At 32.3% G+C, this 16,988-nt stretch overlaps 2 protein-coding genes across 2 annotated transcripts; both read left to right on the top strand.

Annotated features, from left to right (window-relative positions):
- The first annotated feature begins 10,257 nt into the window (after window positions 1–10,257).
- On the top strand, window positions 10,258–14,433 carry LOC11431207 (protein SIEVE ELEMENT OCCLUSION B). Its single transcript, XM_003590715.4, has 7 exons — window positions 10,258–10,541; window positions 10,703–10,795; window positions 11,977–12,425; window positions 12,624–12,718; window positions 12,807–12,940; window positions 13,043–13,501; window positions 13,614–14,433. Exons 1-7 carry the CDS (start codon window positions 10,335–10,337, stop codon window positions 14,184–14,186), a joined length of 2,010 nt encoding a protein of 669 aa, XP_003590763.1. The 5' UTR covers window positions 10,258–10,334; the 3' UTR covers window positions 14,187–14,433.
- Window positions 14,434–15,158: 725 nt separating this feature from the next.
- Window positions 15,159–16,615, top strand: LOC112418614 (uncharacterized). Its single transcript, XM_024775043.1, has 2 exons — window positions 15,159–15,531; window positions 15,954–16,615. The coding sequence occupies exons 1-2, from the start codon at window positions 15,159–15,161 to the stop codon at window positions 16,613–16,615; spliced, it is 1,035 nt and encodes a 344-aa protein (XP_024630811.1).
- The last annotated feature ends 373 nt before the right edge of the window (window positions 16,616–16,988 follow it).

Consider the following 16,988-nt stretch of genomic DNA (forward strand, 5'->3'; position numbering starts at 1 on the left):
TAGTTATATTTAATTTTTTAAATGTCATAAGAATATAATTATATTTATCATTTTCTATAAGAATTTAAATGTTTCATGAAAATTTTAGTTTAAGGATAGTTTTTTTCAAGCTTTGTTTAAGGATAGTTGAATTTATGCTATTACGAAAACACTCCAGAACTAACTCATTATATAAGTTGGATCAACATTCATTAAATTTTCTCCTTCTTTTATGATCATCATTTTCCAGGTTTGTCTAATAACCTCCAACAGAGAACCAGATTAACGGTGGACCATTAAAATTGACAATAGAAGAGTTATCATCATTTCACTTCTAACTCTTTTTCTGGGATATATCTGTTCTGGAGTTGAATTTGCATATATAAAATAATATATATTTAGAAAATACCGAAGTATGTTGTTATATTTATTTATTTATTTATTTGTATAGTGATATCTAATGCTATTGAAAGAGTTGTTCCCACTAATAATAAAACTAGATACGAAAATTCCTTCAAAAAAAGATACGAAAATATACAGTATCGTCTCACACTTTAAAATTTCTGAATCTGTTCTTAAATTAAAAAAATTAATTGTCATTTTCTGTTTTATATGTAAATAAACGGCCCTTACAGAAGACACGTACCCCAAAGAATTGGACGAATATATTTCCCACGTCCTTTCGAATGGATGAAACTAGAACGAGGGACAAAGACAAGTTTGGTTGGTACCCACATCAACCTAATCATTTTCACACAGTCTGAAAAGAAAACAAAAGGAGATCACAAACCTGCAGTGTTGTCTATTAATGTTCCAAACAAAAAAGTGTTCTTGAATTATTTTTTGAGTTTTTTTATCATGGTAAATTTGCAATTAATTTTGAACAAGTAGAGATTCGATCAATGACATTTTAGTCGTTAGTGTTGCATCTGAAGACATGAATATTTTGGAGGGTTTAATATATTCATATTTGTAGGCAAATAAGTAATTTTTTATTTTTGTACTATTAATATGGATGATGTGAGTTTGTTCACAAATTTATTATTTTTGTTTTTAACGACTTTAGATTTGTATTGAATGTACTAAATCAATTTGAGTGAATGCATATCGCTTATTTTTGTAAAAAAAAAAATGTATTATCAAATAATTAATTAAAGGGAAAAATTACACAATTCGTCCCTTAATTGAATTTCAGATAACACTTTTGTCCTTTATTTATATTTTTGTAAAATGTGAACATAATTATCCTTTTTTTATCAAAAAAATTAAAAACTCCAAAAAAAAAAATCAAAAACTCATCAAACTCATAAACAAATTTAAATCTTCATCATACAAACATAAAAACTTAGATTTCAATGCTTTTTTTTTATAAAAAAATATAGGATATTGACATTTTATAACATAAAGGACCAAATTAAGATAAAAAAAAAATAAAGGATAAAAATGTTACCTAAAATTAAGTTAAGAGACAAATTGTATGATTTTGCCTAATGTAAAAATAATTATTCAAGTTTTTCAAAAGATAGATTGTAAATAATTATTTTTACAAGTTTTAGGAATGATATTATCTATACTATAAGAACAAATAAGAACAATATTATCTATACTATTGTTAGCCTGCAAATTTGACAGGCTCATTTAATATGGTCGACATTTGTTTGACCTTTAACTTTGCAGGAATCGAAGAACTTTCGTGTACAAATTGAAGAAGCTTCGACGAAGCACTAAGCCTGAAGCGCATAACTGGAGTTTCGACAAAGTAAGGTTGAACGAGCAATTTCGCGTCGAAGACAAGCAAAAGGGCGGGAAGCACGATTTCAAGCAAAGAAACGGTTTCATTTTAGTGTAAAACGTGGGACAAGTGATAGTCCAAGATGGAGGAAGTGCTGATCATGTGCTTAGTGGTTCACCATCTAGGTTTTTAGTATAAATAGTAGTTTCCAAGCCGGAAAGTGAGTCGCAAATCATATACATAATTCTACAACACTCAAACTACCGGTGTCTAGGGAAACGAGTTATACAGAATGTATGTAAACTGATTTGTAGACCACCCCTTTTATTTTAATGCATTGCATTTTACCTTTTTTCCTTGAGTTTACGTGGGTAAACTTAATTTTATATTTTATCTTGCTTTATTTTAAGCTTTTAATCGCATTCTCAAACCTGTCGAGAGACAGTGCCTTTTTATATCAAACTCGTCTTGCTCTCGAAGCAACCTGAGTGCACTTCGTGGCATTTTTTCAAACTCTTTTTCGATAGAAAACCTTTGCACAACAGTCTTGAGATTTCTAGTTCGATCTCGCTTGTACGCTTGTAATAATCAGAACTAACCCCCCGATTGCCAAAATCACTGGCAAACAACTATATATATATATATAAAGGATAAATGAGATCTTGCGTTGACTTTTTTGTTATTTCAATGATACTCTTAAACAATTTTCTTATATTAATGTTATAGTGTTTGTGTTATTAAAAAAGATGAGAATTTATATTATATTTGTTAAATTATTGTTGTCATTGAAAAAGATAAGCATAGTTTATCGGGTGTGTTACAATTTAAAAGTTACAAATATTTATACTTATAATTTTTATCAACATCAAAATTTTATGTAAAATATTTTTCGTAATTTACACGTGTTAGCGCAATAAAAGAGTAAAAAGATATAAGTTTCTAAAAGATGAATAATATTAGTTTTTAAAATATATGTTAACCAAAAAATACTTAAAAAATTACTTAAAAAAACATTTGTACACATGTATACAAATTACTTAAAAAAAACACGTGTACACATTACTTAAAAAAACATGTATACACATTTCTCTAAACTATATTCAAATCTTTTTTCTTTGTGGTAAAGCTTATGTTTTCAAAGTGAAGAGATCTTGATAATGGATAATACACATAATTTGGTGAAAATTATTAACCACTTGATTATAAGAAAACACATAATTTTTTTTTACCTTTTTGTCAATTAAATAAATTAATGTACGTGAAGCTTTCCTTTTCATTTGGACTTGAGAGTTGAGTGCGATTTTTTGCGTTTTGATGTAGGACACTCTACTTACGTCAGGACTATGAATTGTGATTACGTTATACTAGTGGTCAGCTGGAGATTCTATATATCCTTGACTTGTGTGTGAACAAAAAAAGATAATAATCTAAACATGTAGCACGTTGTCCATGTAGCATGTTTTATACTCAATTTTTCAACAACCGTTTTCCTTTTACCCTCTTGGTAACAAATGAGAAACCTCTGGCTCCCTCTAAACAAATTTACCAAATAAAGTCCTCTCATCTCTCTCAACCAATCGTCACACTCTTCTCTGTTTTGCAATTTTTTCAAACAAAATCTTCTCCTTGCTTCTACATATATTATCACGGGTAAAAACACAAAATTTAGTGATTGCTTATAAAAAAAACAAAATTTAGTGACAACAAAATCCGACTCAACTGTGACAAATTTAGAGATAAAAAAACTGTATATCTAATTAAACTCAAATTAGTGAACATTAGCTAAGAAATTTGATTCAACCTGACTAAAAATATGGGCCGGACGTAACATAAGTTTTGCACATCTAACTATTTTTTTCTTTCCTTGCGTGGGGTATATCTAACTAATTTGTGTTAACTACATTGTATATTTATCAAAAGTTTTAATAATTATGTACAAATGGTGTAAAATATTTGATTTTTTCTACGTATATCTTGAAAATTTCCGATTACACCCAAATTTCAGTAAAACTTATTGATAACATTAAAATTGCTCATCCCTGTGCAGCTTTGTTGGTAGGGTTATTGCATATTATATGCAGGGGTCGGGGTTCGAACCCCGAACACGCCATTTCTCCACAATTAAATTGTGTGAGCTTTTATAGATGTGTAATCAATCTCAATGAAATTCCACTTCTTCAAAGATGATTTTATGAGTTTTAATGTTTTTTCTTCAATTTCGTTTTGTCACTTTGTGTTCGAAAGATGTTCTTCGTTTCTTTTTTATTTCATGTTTTTTCTTTGATCTTAGAGGTATAGTGTAAACTTAATTTACGTACACTATCATGTATGCAGTTTACATGACTTACAAAAACCAAGCTTACTGAAACTTGTAGTTTTTTTTTCTCTTCATTTTAGAGGTTTATGTGAATTGACTTGTACGGTTTAGTGTATGTAAACTTAGTTTACGATAGTGTCTATATTATGGGTTTGCGTACAAGGGCATAAACTCAGTTTACATGATTTACGTAAATTGTATTTACGTAGATTAAATTTAATGGATAATACAATAGATCGTTTATTTTAAAGATATTTTAGTCATATTAAGGTGTAATCAGGTTTTTTTGCGGTGTGTCTAAAAAATTCAAAACATTTTTACACCATTATTTAATGAAAGTTTATCATCTTACACATAAACTTATTTTGTAGTCGTCTTTTAAAGCTAACTACCAAACACTCTTTTTGTCTCATAATAATTGTCATTTTTTTTCTCCATATCAAACTAATTATTGCATGCAACTTTTATTATTTTCTCCATCAACAAACTCTTTTTTATTGAATTTCATTTATCTCAACAACTTCATTAACTATAATTAATAATGATATTCAACAGAATAATATTAATTTTGACATTAAAATCAATTCAAATAATCATTTTCTTAAGAATCATCTACTACTCAAAAACAATAATTAAGTTAAGACGGAGATGGTATAACATTAGTTTACGGTATTCGAAAATATTTTTTTTTTTTGTCATTTTTATAATTATTTTTCTCTAGTTGATAAGAGAGTTTTAGCTGTACCTGTGGGAGCACATCATTAAGATAGTGCGTCAGTAGTGGAGGAAGAATTTAATGCTGTGTTTGTTTTTACCCGACATTTAAGTGACATGTGATGTGTATGTATCTCTTTTTCTTTTCTTTTTTAGGCAAAGTGCATTGCATTCCTCGTGTTACAGTATTTAATCATTTCTTTTTTATCAACGTGCGTTTTAAGATGTCACGAGGACGATCCTTGTTTTTATTTGAGTAGAAATGTGAATGTGTGGAGTGGATGAGGACAATAAACCTCTTTGGCAATGCATTCATATTGATTTGATAAGATAATAGATCCATGTGCATTTTTAGGCCACAAACTCGTTATCTTATCTCGTTCCCAGTTGACCATTTACATAATTTTAACTCACATTCACATGCCTTGTTACACAGTACATATTCTATTATCCCTGTGTAGTACGAGGGTAATTTGTTTTAGGTCTACTAGCAAAATATCTTTCTGTTGAAATTTGGGTCTAACTCATCATCACAAAATTGACTTGTGTGGTGAAAATTGCCTCCATTTATAAAGACATTGTCAAGTCATCTTCTATCTGATGTGAGACTCTTACCACTCCGCTCACAACCAACACTATTGGACTTGGTTCGTGAACATAAATGAGGGGTGGTCTGATAGCAGAAACCTGATAACATATGACCCAATGAATTTTAAAGAGGCACTAATACATTTTATCCTAAAAAGAAAATTTTAATTTGATAATATATTCCATTTTATCCTTTTATTTTTTTTAAAAGTACGTATGGGTCATGATTAACTTGTTATGACAAGTTAGCAACAGAAACGGGTGAGATCTTTGCTTCACTTTAATAATTTAATTATAAAAAAGAAAACACGTGCTCAGGTTTCTTCCATATCGTGCATCTTCCAAAGTCTTCGTGTCCTCATTCACAATTATTATTTTGTCACAATATGCCCATTTTTTTCCCCGTAGATAGGCGAAATGATAAAGTCGTTATAAACTCACACATAAAAGTGGAGGTATTGAGGTTCGAACTTCGATCATGGTATCCGACCTAACAATTTTGATATTTTGCCAGTTGAGTTAGGACTTACGGATAATATCCCAATTTTTTAAAACATGGTTTACTTAATACAAAAAAAATTAGAGAACTAACAAAAAAAATACAAATATAATTTAGTTTGATATATTCATCATTTAAATGTATCTCATCTTTGTATTCCTTTGTCATTTCTTTATAAGATTTGTAGGTTCGCTTAGGACACCACATGCATAATACTACTGCATGAGTCTATGATTTATCATTTCTTTACGATTGCCTTTTTTTTTTTCCCTTTCTAATGACACTTATACAATTGTTGTTAAATTGAAGGTAAATTCTTAAATACCTTGAAGATTTGTTGAATATTCTTGCAGGAAAAACTTATTTAACATTTAGATTATTTTGATATAAATTAATATAAAAATACTATAAGAATGTTGAATAATTGGATGAATGATACATATTCATTCGAGTGCCATTATGTTCTCCTAAGTTCAATGGAGTAATCCTCTAATATTCTAAGCTTATATTGTAATTCAAAGTATTTGATAACATAGAAGTATTGAAAGAAGAGAGTTGCTATATGTAGCGGAAACTTTTTCTCGAAAGTTTTACAAAGAGATGCATATTTGTCAGCTTTCGTGCGTCCGTTATCAGATTTCTTTGTTATTTGTTATGCGCAAATTTAAACTTTCATGATACTAAACTTGGTTCTCTATAATAGTTGTTCAATGATGAGATCGAATTTAATATAAAGAGCGAGAATGTATCAAAAAATTAAGAATTTATATGGGGATTAAAAAGATGATATCATAGGGAATAAACTCCAAAAAGAAACGAAGGAAGTATCTACCATTTTGGTACTAAAACTTTGGTTCCTAACAGAAAGAGAGTTAATAATCTCAAGCTCAGCCCAAAGGTAAAGTTAGATTAATAATTATTCCATCAAATAATCGAACTCATAATTTTATAAGTGAGTGATCCTTTAATAAAATTTATTAATCACTTAAACTCAATTACTTAATAGAGATACCTCGAAATTAAAAAATATGGATACTCTTTTTTTTAGTCAAGTAGTCTAGTGGCTAGAACTCACACAATTAAATATGAAGAAGTGAGATGTCTGAGGTTCGATCCCCGAACCCCTGCATACAATATGCAATATTACATTTTAGATAACACTTATAAATATGAAGATATTAATTCTATGAAGATATTAATATGAAGATAACAAATAAATATGAAGATAACTTGCTTCGGCATAACGTTTTAGATGTTAATTCTTGTTTGTGTGCGTCTGGATGCGGCTCGCAGGAAACTGCTAATCATTTATTTTTACATTGCTCTCTTTTTGGATCGATGTGGAATGATATTCTTCATTGGGTTGGCACTTCCATGGTCGCCCCGTTCGATGTCAAGGATCATTTTACCCAATTCATAGCTGGTGGCGGTGGCTCTCAGGTGCGGTCCACTTTATTAAACGCCATTTGGTTTGCTACTGTTTGGGAAATATGGAAAGAAAGAAATAATAGAATTTTCAAGGTCAAAGAATGCTCGATTATGCGAATAGTGGACAAAATAAAGTCTCTTTCCTTTTCGTGGTTGAAGGAGAATTTTTTTCAATTCTCTTTCAATTACCATGGTTGGTGGCTTAGTCCCCTCGCTATGTTGGGCTACACTTAGTTGTTATTTTTCTTTCATTGCTTTTTGTTATTTTTTCTTTTTCCGGTTGTAAATATTGTACAAATTTTGGTGTTTTACCTTTGCACACCTTGTACTAAAAAAGGCATTTTATATTGATAATATATTTCATTTTAGTTTCTTAAAAAAATATGCAATATTACCTCACTTTCTATTGTTCACATTACATTATCTTCATTTAGGTGATGATATCATTAATAAATAAATAAATATATAGAACTCGCGTGTCCTACGTTCACACGGAAGAAAACAGACAAAATGCCCTCTCACTTGTGTCCTATGCTAATTAGAATAGGACGGTTGTTTGGACAATAATTGTTTTTAATTTAGTGAAAATGGTTTTTTTAATTAGATATCTTTTTGGTTAATCAATTTTGTCATTAAATTTATTTTTGTTGATTTATTTATTCTTGTTAAATTATCCACAAAAGTATAATAAGAAAATAAATATTAATGATTCATTTAATTGTAAAATTAAATATAATTAATTTGAGATACAAATTTGTTAGTATGACGTATAAGTTTGGTTGTAAGAAGCAATAATTAATAAATCGAAGATGTTAATAACGATCTTTAGAACATTGTATAAGCATTCAAAAATAAATTTTATATTAAAAATTATATAGTTAATACTTTTACATGCGTTTGATTTTTATTTTTAAGAATTTTAATAAATATTAATGTGATTAATTTTAGTATATTTATATCTTATCAATAAAAAAAGTACGTATGTGTCTTTATCAGCTTGTTACGACAAGTTAGCAACAGAAACGGGTGGGATCCATGGCATGTATGCTCCACTGTATAAAAAAAGAAAGCACATGGTCAAGTCTCTTCCCTCGTGCATCTTCCAAAGTCTTCATGTCCTAATTCTCAATTATTGTTTTTGTCACAATATGCTCAACTTATTTTTATTTTTTTACAGTAATATTGCTCAACTTATTAAAACATAGTTTGCTTGACACAAAAAAGTTTAGAGAATTAACAAAAAAAAAAAAGATATAATTTAGTTGGATATATTCATCATTTAAATGTATCTCATCTTTGTATTCCTTTGTCATTTCTTTATAAGATTTGTAGGTTTGCTTAGGACACCACATGCATAATACTGATGCATGAGTCCATGATTTGACTAACATATGACATATTGTAAGTTTTTCCGATAATATGCAAATGTATATGAATAAATTAAAAGAGATTCTGCGTATTATCAGAAAAACTTACAATAGAGTAATCTTTTATTACGTTTCGTTAAATATCTCATAGTTGAATTTAATTTTTCTATCATCAAAGATTTCAAACATTCATGCAGTTACCACTTTAGCGACGGTTGGATGAGATGAAATTATCTAAATTTTAGTGCTACTTTTTTAGATTTTGTTAAAGAATGCTCCAAGATACTTTTTAAGGATCTCAAATTTTAATTTTTTTTTGAAGAGATTAAAATGAAATATATTACTCAATCATAAAGTTCCTCCTAGCACAAGGTGTACCAGGAAAAGAACAAGAGTCACAAACATATTTACAGAGAAAATGGAAACACAATACAGAAAGTAAAAAACAGATAAAGAAGTAGCATTAGCCTATGCCCAACATAGTCACCGGATTAAGCCACCAACCATGGTAGTTGACAACGAGGTTAGGAAGTTTCGCTTTCAACCACATAAAGGAAAGAGACTTAACCTTGTCGACAATCTGATGAGTTGAACATACTTTATCATTGAATAACCTGCTGTTTATTTCTTTCCATATTTCCCACGTAGTAGCAAACCATATCAGATGCAAGATTGATTGCCGCACCGTAGAACAATTACTACCAACAGAACCAAACTGAATGAGGTAATCCGCCGGGTCATATGGAAGGACCGAGCATACGCCCAACCAACGATGAATCAAATGTCAGACATCACCAAATATATTACAGTGTAAAAATAAACGAGTGGAAGATTCGAGCGAGCCACAACCACCAATGCATAACCTATCATCAACAGCTATAACTCCACGACGATACAAATTGTCCTTAGTAGGCAACCAATCACGGAACAGACGCCAAGCAAAGAGAACAACCTTCAATGGAATATCCTTATGCCAAAGAACCTTTGTAGAGACCGTAGTGTCAATATGTTGATGTTGAGTCATGCTTTTATAAGCACTCCGAACCGTGCAAGCATAACTCGATTCCAAGTGCCAATGCCAATTATCCTCCTTGTCAACCTGCAAAGTCACATTTTGAAGCAATAAACATAATTCCCCCACGGCCTCCTCCTCCCACGGAAACAGCCTCCCCCTCCACTTCCAAGCCTCACCACCCTCGCCCCACCCTAACTTTTTAAAAATTATTTTTTTAAAAAGTTAAATATTACAAATTGCAATATATTAAATACACAAAAATTTTCATACAAACTTAATATTATTAAAGGTCTTTAAAAAATACCCCTAAACACTTTAACATCTTTTTTTAATACCCGTGACACCTTGCCTGATGTAATTCGGATTCCTCATAGAGCATAAGATTATTAGTCTCAAGTCTTAACCATTACACGTTATTTATTATTTTAGTTTAGAAAATGGACCACGTGAAGAAGTGAAGAAATTGTAGGGTGAATATATACTGTGTCAATCGTACGGCTGAAATCCCAACAGCTGCACACAAGGCTTATCCTAAACTAAAAAATAAAAAGCATTTACCCTTCCACAAAAGAAAATCTTGCAACTCAAGGCTATAAATAGGGCACTGAAGCTACCACACAAAACACACAAAATCTTTGCTTCTAAACCATAACCCACAAAAGTAATTCTAGTGCACTTTTTTTGTCTGAATCAATATGGTTAGCCTAGTGCGATCACTTATTCACATTGGTAATGATAATGCCATTGACCATAACCCTTTAACCATGTCTGATGAACACATTTTGGAAGAGATTTATGTAACTCATGTCCATAGTGACACTAAGTTTGATGCTGAATCTCTTTTCAACATTGCTGGGAACATCCTTACACGTTCAACCCATGTTGTTGATAACGTTCTGCAAGTATGTAAATATACATACATGCACATTAATCATTTTTTTCTTCATTTTATTTATGCATTTTGATTTTTGTGATTTTGCATTCTTCTAATATATTTCTCGGTTTGATCTTTTTTTATATAGTGCTTCTAATTAAATACAAATAACTTGTTTATAATTATCAGGGACATCAAGGAGGTTTGGAGCACCTGGATAATATTAATCCACCAGCTAGCTTCACTTCACCGCTGTGTACTTTGAAGCAAATTAACTCCGAGGTGTCAATTTAATATTTTATTTTCGTATAAATAATGTTTTAGTCTCTACAAACTTACGAGCTGTAAATTTAATATCGTAAAATATTATTTTGAAGACTAAAAGCATCCCTAATGGAGAGTCATTTACTTAAAAAGTAGCTGTTAGTTATCATCGTACCTCTCGCTCTCTCTAATAACAATTGGATCTCACAATTAAAATAAGAAACAAAATAGATAAAAATAGAAAATGTTTTTATAAAGTAAACATACACTTAACAACAAAATTGTTTCCGGTTTTAAGTGTTTTATCTTTTCTATAATGAAAGATGTTAGTATGTATTTTTTAAATAGTTGTGTTATTTGTACAGCTAAAATACTAATGCAACACTCTATAACATTGTAAGGAGCACGCAAATCACAACCAGTAAAAAAAATAGCAGATAAGTTGTTGGTTATACAAAAGTGATGTTCATATATTATTTATCTTTTTTAAATAGATATTAGTATGTTAATTGTTATGTTAGTATTTTATTGTTTCTTAGAATTTAGACCTTAAACCTTTAACTCCTTAGCTTAAATTAGTTCAACCAAATGAGTTACAACATCCCTAAACTCCTTTGTCCTTTCTTCCTTTGAAATTGCTTCAAACACGTTTGACCTTTTCTCAAATAAGCCCACAATTGAAACAAAGAAAAACCTTATCCATAATATTTTTTGTTTTATCTAAAGTTTTGGTGCCATTTCTTCGCTACAGCTCTAATGAATACCAACTTTTGCCGCAGCATATTTAGAAGTCTAAAACAATTTTTATAGTGAGACCATTTAAAACAAAAATTATACTAATACAAGACTTATAAAAAAAAATAAAAATTCATGAGTTCAAGGAGAAAATGAGACCCTCTTTTTGACCAACTAATTCGTCATAGTAGAATAATTTTGTTCATCTTTGGTAAAAAAAAATTAAAGAAAGGAAAATTATTATTACTGTGAGTTTGTTACTTGAGTTATTATATAGTCGAGCTCTTGCTACTAAGTTGACATCTCTTCAACATTTTTTAAACAAATTGATGAAAGGAAGAAAATTTCAGTGTAGATCTTTCTTAAGGGCATGTACTAATCTAAATTCTTTATTATACAAAAATTATTATGTAAACTTTATAGTTTAAAATAACTGATACATTTATATTTTATGAATATGGCAGATGTCATGCAAAGCACCAGGTGAGGAAATAGCATACAAAACAACACTAGCAATCCTAAAAAAGCTGTCAAACTATTCATGGGTTGCAAAAGGAGTGCTTACTCTTTCTGCTTTTTCCCTTGAGTATGGAGAGTTCTGGCTGTTATCACAGAATCTACCAACAGAACCACTTGCCAAATCACTAGGCATAATCAAGAGAGTTCCTCAACTTTCAAAGCCGGAAGCATTGAAAAAACATCGCAATGAAATTTTGGAGCTCAACAATTTGATCAAGGCAACATGGCAAGTCATTGAAATCATCATTGAGTTGGAAAGACTCAACTCGCGTCATGACATCAAGGAAGTTCCAGCCCTTGCACCAGCTTTGGAACAATTCCCTGTTGATGTATATTGGGTTATCATCACCATTGTTGCAATTGTTACTCAGTTTGAATGTCTCACCACTAATTCGTAAGTTTAATTATTGTTTTTTCTTTTATAGAAAACAAACGGAATCGAGAAATTATAATAAAAATAGCATTAATGGTCATTTTACAACCATTTATTATGTTAAAACCTTGCTTTGTTTATAATCAAGTTAGCAACATTATAAGTCAAAAACTTCATTAAATTAATTAATGTCTAAATAGTTACATTTTTTTTTTTCAGGGATAAGAGGCAGGACTTATCTCATTTTGGTCAAAAGATTAACATCATAATTAGCAAATTGAGGAAGCATGTGTCACAATGCACTATACAGATTGGTAATTAATGCTTTATATGTTTTTGTTTTGTCAACCCCAAATGTAAGTATTTTCTCCCCATATTGAAGGAAATTATTTGAATTTTCAGATGAAGCAGAGTATAACAAGTTACTCAGGAAGCTCTTTCAAACCCCGACGGAAATTATGGAAGTGTTTAAGGTGTTGGTTTTCTGGAAAGACACTCCAAAAGCTCCCATCTATGATGGTTCCACTAAAACACTGGTTAGTAGTATTAGTCATATCTTTATTTAGTTTCATTGGATTTATGTTTAAGTATGTTGTACAAGGCTGGTTTATGTATAAATATGTTTTATAATTAAACAGGTTAATATCGAAGTGTTGAAAAAGAAGGACGTGTTCTTGTTCATTTCAACTTTGGACATAAGCCAAGAAGACATCTCAATTTTGATCCCAATTTATGATCATATAAAGAAAACTGGAAGCCAACACAAGATTGTGTGGGTTCCCATTGTGGAGGAATGGAATGATAAGTTGAAGAAAAAATTTGATTCTTTGAAGTCAAAGATGCCTTGGTATGTTTTGCATCACTTTGCACCAATTAAAGGCATCAAGTACATAAAGGAGGAGTTGCATTTCAAGCAGAAGCCTTTATTTGTTGTGTTGAGCCCACAAGGAAAGATTCTGCATCATAATGCATTCCATATGATTCAGGTTTGGGGAGTAAAGGGCTTCCCTTACTCCAAATCCAAAGAAGAATCAATGACCCAAGAATTAATGTGGGTTGATTCCCTGCTGGCTGACATTGATATAAAGATTAAATGGGTACGTATTTCGCTGATCATAAATCTTAAAAAAATCATATTATGATAAACTTTTATGAATTTAATCACTATGTACTAATGTTGTACTTTCATGTTATCTTTGGACACTGAAGAAGGAGGAAAAGTCTGTCATCATTTATGGAGGTAAAGATAAGGAATGGATTCAACAGTTCACTAAGTATGCTGGTGCTCTAGCAAATGATGCCGCTATTAAGCAGACGAAGACTTCAATTGACCTGTTTTGCTTGGAGTCTCAACAGCCAAATGTGGTTAACAACTTCTGGAAAAAGGTAGAAAGTTTGTTTGTGACCAAGATGCATGAGAAAACAAACACTGTAACACAACAGGTTGAGAAATTGCTTTCTTACAAGAATGAGACTGGGTGGGCAATTGTAACCAAAGGGTCTATTGTGACTTCTGTTGGTCATGGGACTTCAGTTTTGAAGACAGTGTCCGAGTTTGACAAATGGAAAGATGTGGCGATCAATAAAGGCTTTGAATTCGCATTTAGAGAACATCATCACAAGGTTGCTAGTACCGTTCATATTTGCTCTCACCTTGAGATTCCTAATGTTGCTGGGAAAATTCCAGATTTTATCGAGTGTCCAGATTGTCACCGCACAATGGAAGTGTTTATTAGCTACAAGTGTTGCCATAATGGCGATAAGGTTAATGCTGAACATTAGCTAGCTTCACTGGTCTTTGGCATCGGCAAACTATATGTCCTATGTTTAATTATTGCATTTTCTTCTTGGTCTTCTTTATGGTCATTTGAGTGTGAGATCATCTTTGTCAGTTTTATGTATCCTTAAGCAATGTAGCCATGAGTCTTGCATTATCGTTGATCACAGTGAGATCACAAATGCAACTAGAATAAGGCTATTTGTCACCATTGTATTACACTGTTATATCAATAAAGTGTTATTTTAGTTATCTGTTCTTAAGGTTTCACATTTGAGATTTTTAACTATACTTCAACAAAAAAATGTAAATTATGTATGTGGCATGCATTTTGCACGTCATGACCATGGTTGTAATTATAAGTAGGAATAAGGGACTTTCAAGACAAAGGTTACCTATTTTAACCAAGAATGATAAACAGTTTGTTGAATCTAAAGAAGGATAATCTCACTCAATCAAAACAAACTCAGACATCATATGCAGGGGACATAACTAATATCATAAGTTCATAACTCAGCATGAAGGCTTAATGAGCAGAATTAACTCTCCAGAGGAGACTAAACAACTAAATACATAAATCCAAAATAATTCATGAACAAGGTATTGACAGATAATATATAGAATCGTGACTTCTTTTCTTCTAATCATGCAAGTAGAATATCAAGTACCAGCTTAAGTTGTAGTATTATGAGATATTTTTCCAATATCCTTCTCTAATTGCGTCCTTCAATGAAAATTCGAGAAGGACGCGAATAATCAGAATTCCCCGGTTGTTAAACATGGCACACACACAGTGAATATGAACTGAAACTGATGGAACTGCAGATATCAATTCAATTCACAAACCAATGGAATGACATTTTAAGATTCTTCTAAATCAGTGAATTGGAAATATTTGCAATTTCAAAAGTTACAATTTTGGTGCGCAAGGAGGATTGTCTGTTTCTCATTTGCAATTTGCTGATGATACTTTACTAATGGGGGAGAAAAGTTGGGCAAATGTGCGTGCGTTAAGGGCGGTGTTGGTTCTTTTCGAAAGTGTGTCAAGTTTAAAGGTGAATTTTCATAAAAGTATGCTGTCTGGTATTAATATTAGCGACTCTTGGTTGGGGGCAGCAACTACTGCTTTGAATTGTAGAGTGGGGAGGGTGCCTTTTACGTATCTGGGTCTTCCTGTTGGAGGGGATTCTAGGAGGTTGGCCTTTTGGGATCCAGTTGTTGCTCGTATTGCGAATAAATTGTCGGTGTGGAAGAGTAGATTTTTTTCATTTGGTGGCCGTCTGATTCTCATAAAGTATGCCCTGTCCTCTCTTCCTGTTTATGCACTTTCCTTCTTCAGAGCTCCCACAAGTATTATCTCTTCTAATGAATCTATGTTTAATAAAAAATATTTGGGGGGGGGGGGAGTGAGGATCATAGGAAAATTACTTGGATTAGTTGGAATTCTTTATGTGGCCGTAGGAGGAGGGAGGATTGGGGGTGAGGAGGATGAGAGAATTTAATTTGGCTCTCTTAGGTAAATGGTGTTGGAGGTTGTTAGTTGATAGAGAAGGCTTGTGGTATAGGGTGTTGGTGGCCCGTTACGGTGAGGAGGATGGTGTTTTGAAGGATGGGGGGCGACGGTCATCTGTCTAGTGGAGGGAGGTCGCAAGGGTGCGTGACACGGGGGGGGGGGGGGGGGGGGGGGGTTGGAGGAGAGTGGTTTAGAGATAGTGTCTCAAGAACGGTGGGGAATGGGAGGGGTACATTTTTTTGGACTGACCCGTGGCTAGATGGTGTGGCGTTGTCAGTGAGGTTCAGTCGCTTGTATGACTTAAGTGTCAATAAACATTGTACGGTGGAGGAGATGGCTACATTGGGTTGGGAGGAAGGGGGAGATGCGTGGAAGTGGAGAAGGCGTTTGTGGTATTGGGAGGAGGTGATGGTTGGCGAGTGTAGTCTGTTGTTGTCTAATGTTGTTTTGCAGGTTTCAATTTCCGATAGATGGCGGTGGTGCCATGATATTTCAGGGTGTTATTCTGTCAGAACAGCTTATAATGTGCTTACTTCGGATGTCAGTAGTATAGACATTGCGGCATCAGATTTGATTTGGCACAGACATGTTCCGTTAAAGGTGTATATCCTTGCTTGGTGCCTCCTTTGCAACCGGCTGCCAGCAAAGGCAAATTTGATGGCTAGAGGAATTCTTGTTCAGGATGCGCAATTGTGTGTCTCTGGATGTGGGGAAGTGGAGACTGCTCAACATTTATTTGTCTGTTGCCCCATTTTTGGAGAATTATGGTTTCATGTTCGACATTGGATTGGGGTCTCTAAGGTGGATCCGTATGATATTTCTGATCATTTTTTGCAGTTCACTTACTTGTCAGGTGGGGCGGTATCTAAACGCTCTTTTATGCAACTTTTGTGGCTTGTGTGTTTGGGTGTTGTGATTTGAACGTAATAATAGACATTTTAACAACACTGAAAACACTATTATACAACTAGTTGAAAAGGTTCAAATCAATTCTTATTGGTGGATGAAGGCAGTTAATGTTGTACATGTATTTGGGATCCATAGTTGGATGACCTGCCCTTTATCTTGTTTGGGTATAGGTTAATTATATTTTTGCCTCTTGATGGCTTGTACTCTGCTATAACGTTCGTCGTTTCCTTTTAGAACGCCTTGTGCGGAAGGTGCGACATTTTTGTTGTTAATATAACTCATTTTTGCCTGTTAAAAAAAAAAAAGGCTTAATTATACACTTTTGGTCCTCGTGTTTTGGCCTACTCACGAAACTGGTCCTGCCCTTTTAAAACAGAACAAAACG

Source organism: Medicago truncatula, chromosome 1 (genome assembly GCF_003473485.1).
Source record: "Medicago truncatula cultivar Jemalong A17 chromosome 1, MtrunA17r5.0-ANR, whole genome shotgun sequence".
Classification (NCBI taxonomy): Eukaryota; Viridiplantae; Streptophyta; class Magnoliopsida; order Fabales; family Fabaceae; genus Medicago; species Medicago truncatula.

Excerpts from the sequence above, each read along its gene's own strand:
- LOC11431207 (XM_003590715.4), top strand. The coding sequence starts at position 10,335 with ATGGTTAGCCTAGTGCGATCACTTATTCACATTGGTAATGATAATGCC. Across the intron at positions 10,542-10,702 it reads TTGTTGATAACGTTCTGCAA|GGACATCAAGGAGGTTTGGA; the intron begins GTATGTAAATAT and ends TATAATTATCAG. Across the intron at positions 12,941-13,042 it reads ATGGTTCCACTAAAACACTG|GTTAATATCGAAGTGTTGAA; the intron begins GTTAGTAGTATT and ends ATAATTAAACAG.
- LOC112418614 (XM_024775043.1), top strand. The coding sequence starts at position 15,159 with ATGGGGGAGAAAAGTTGGGCAAATGTGCGTGCGTTAAGGGCGGTGTTG. Across the intron at positions 15,532-15,953 it reads CTTCTTCAGAGCTCCCACAA|ATGGTGTGGCGTTGTCAGTG; the intron begins GTATTATCTCTT and ends ACCCGTGGCTAG.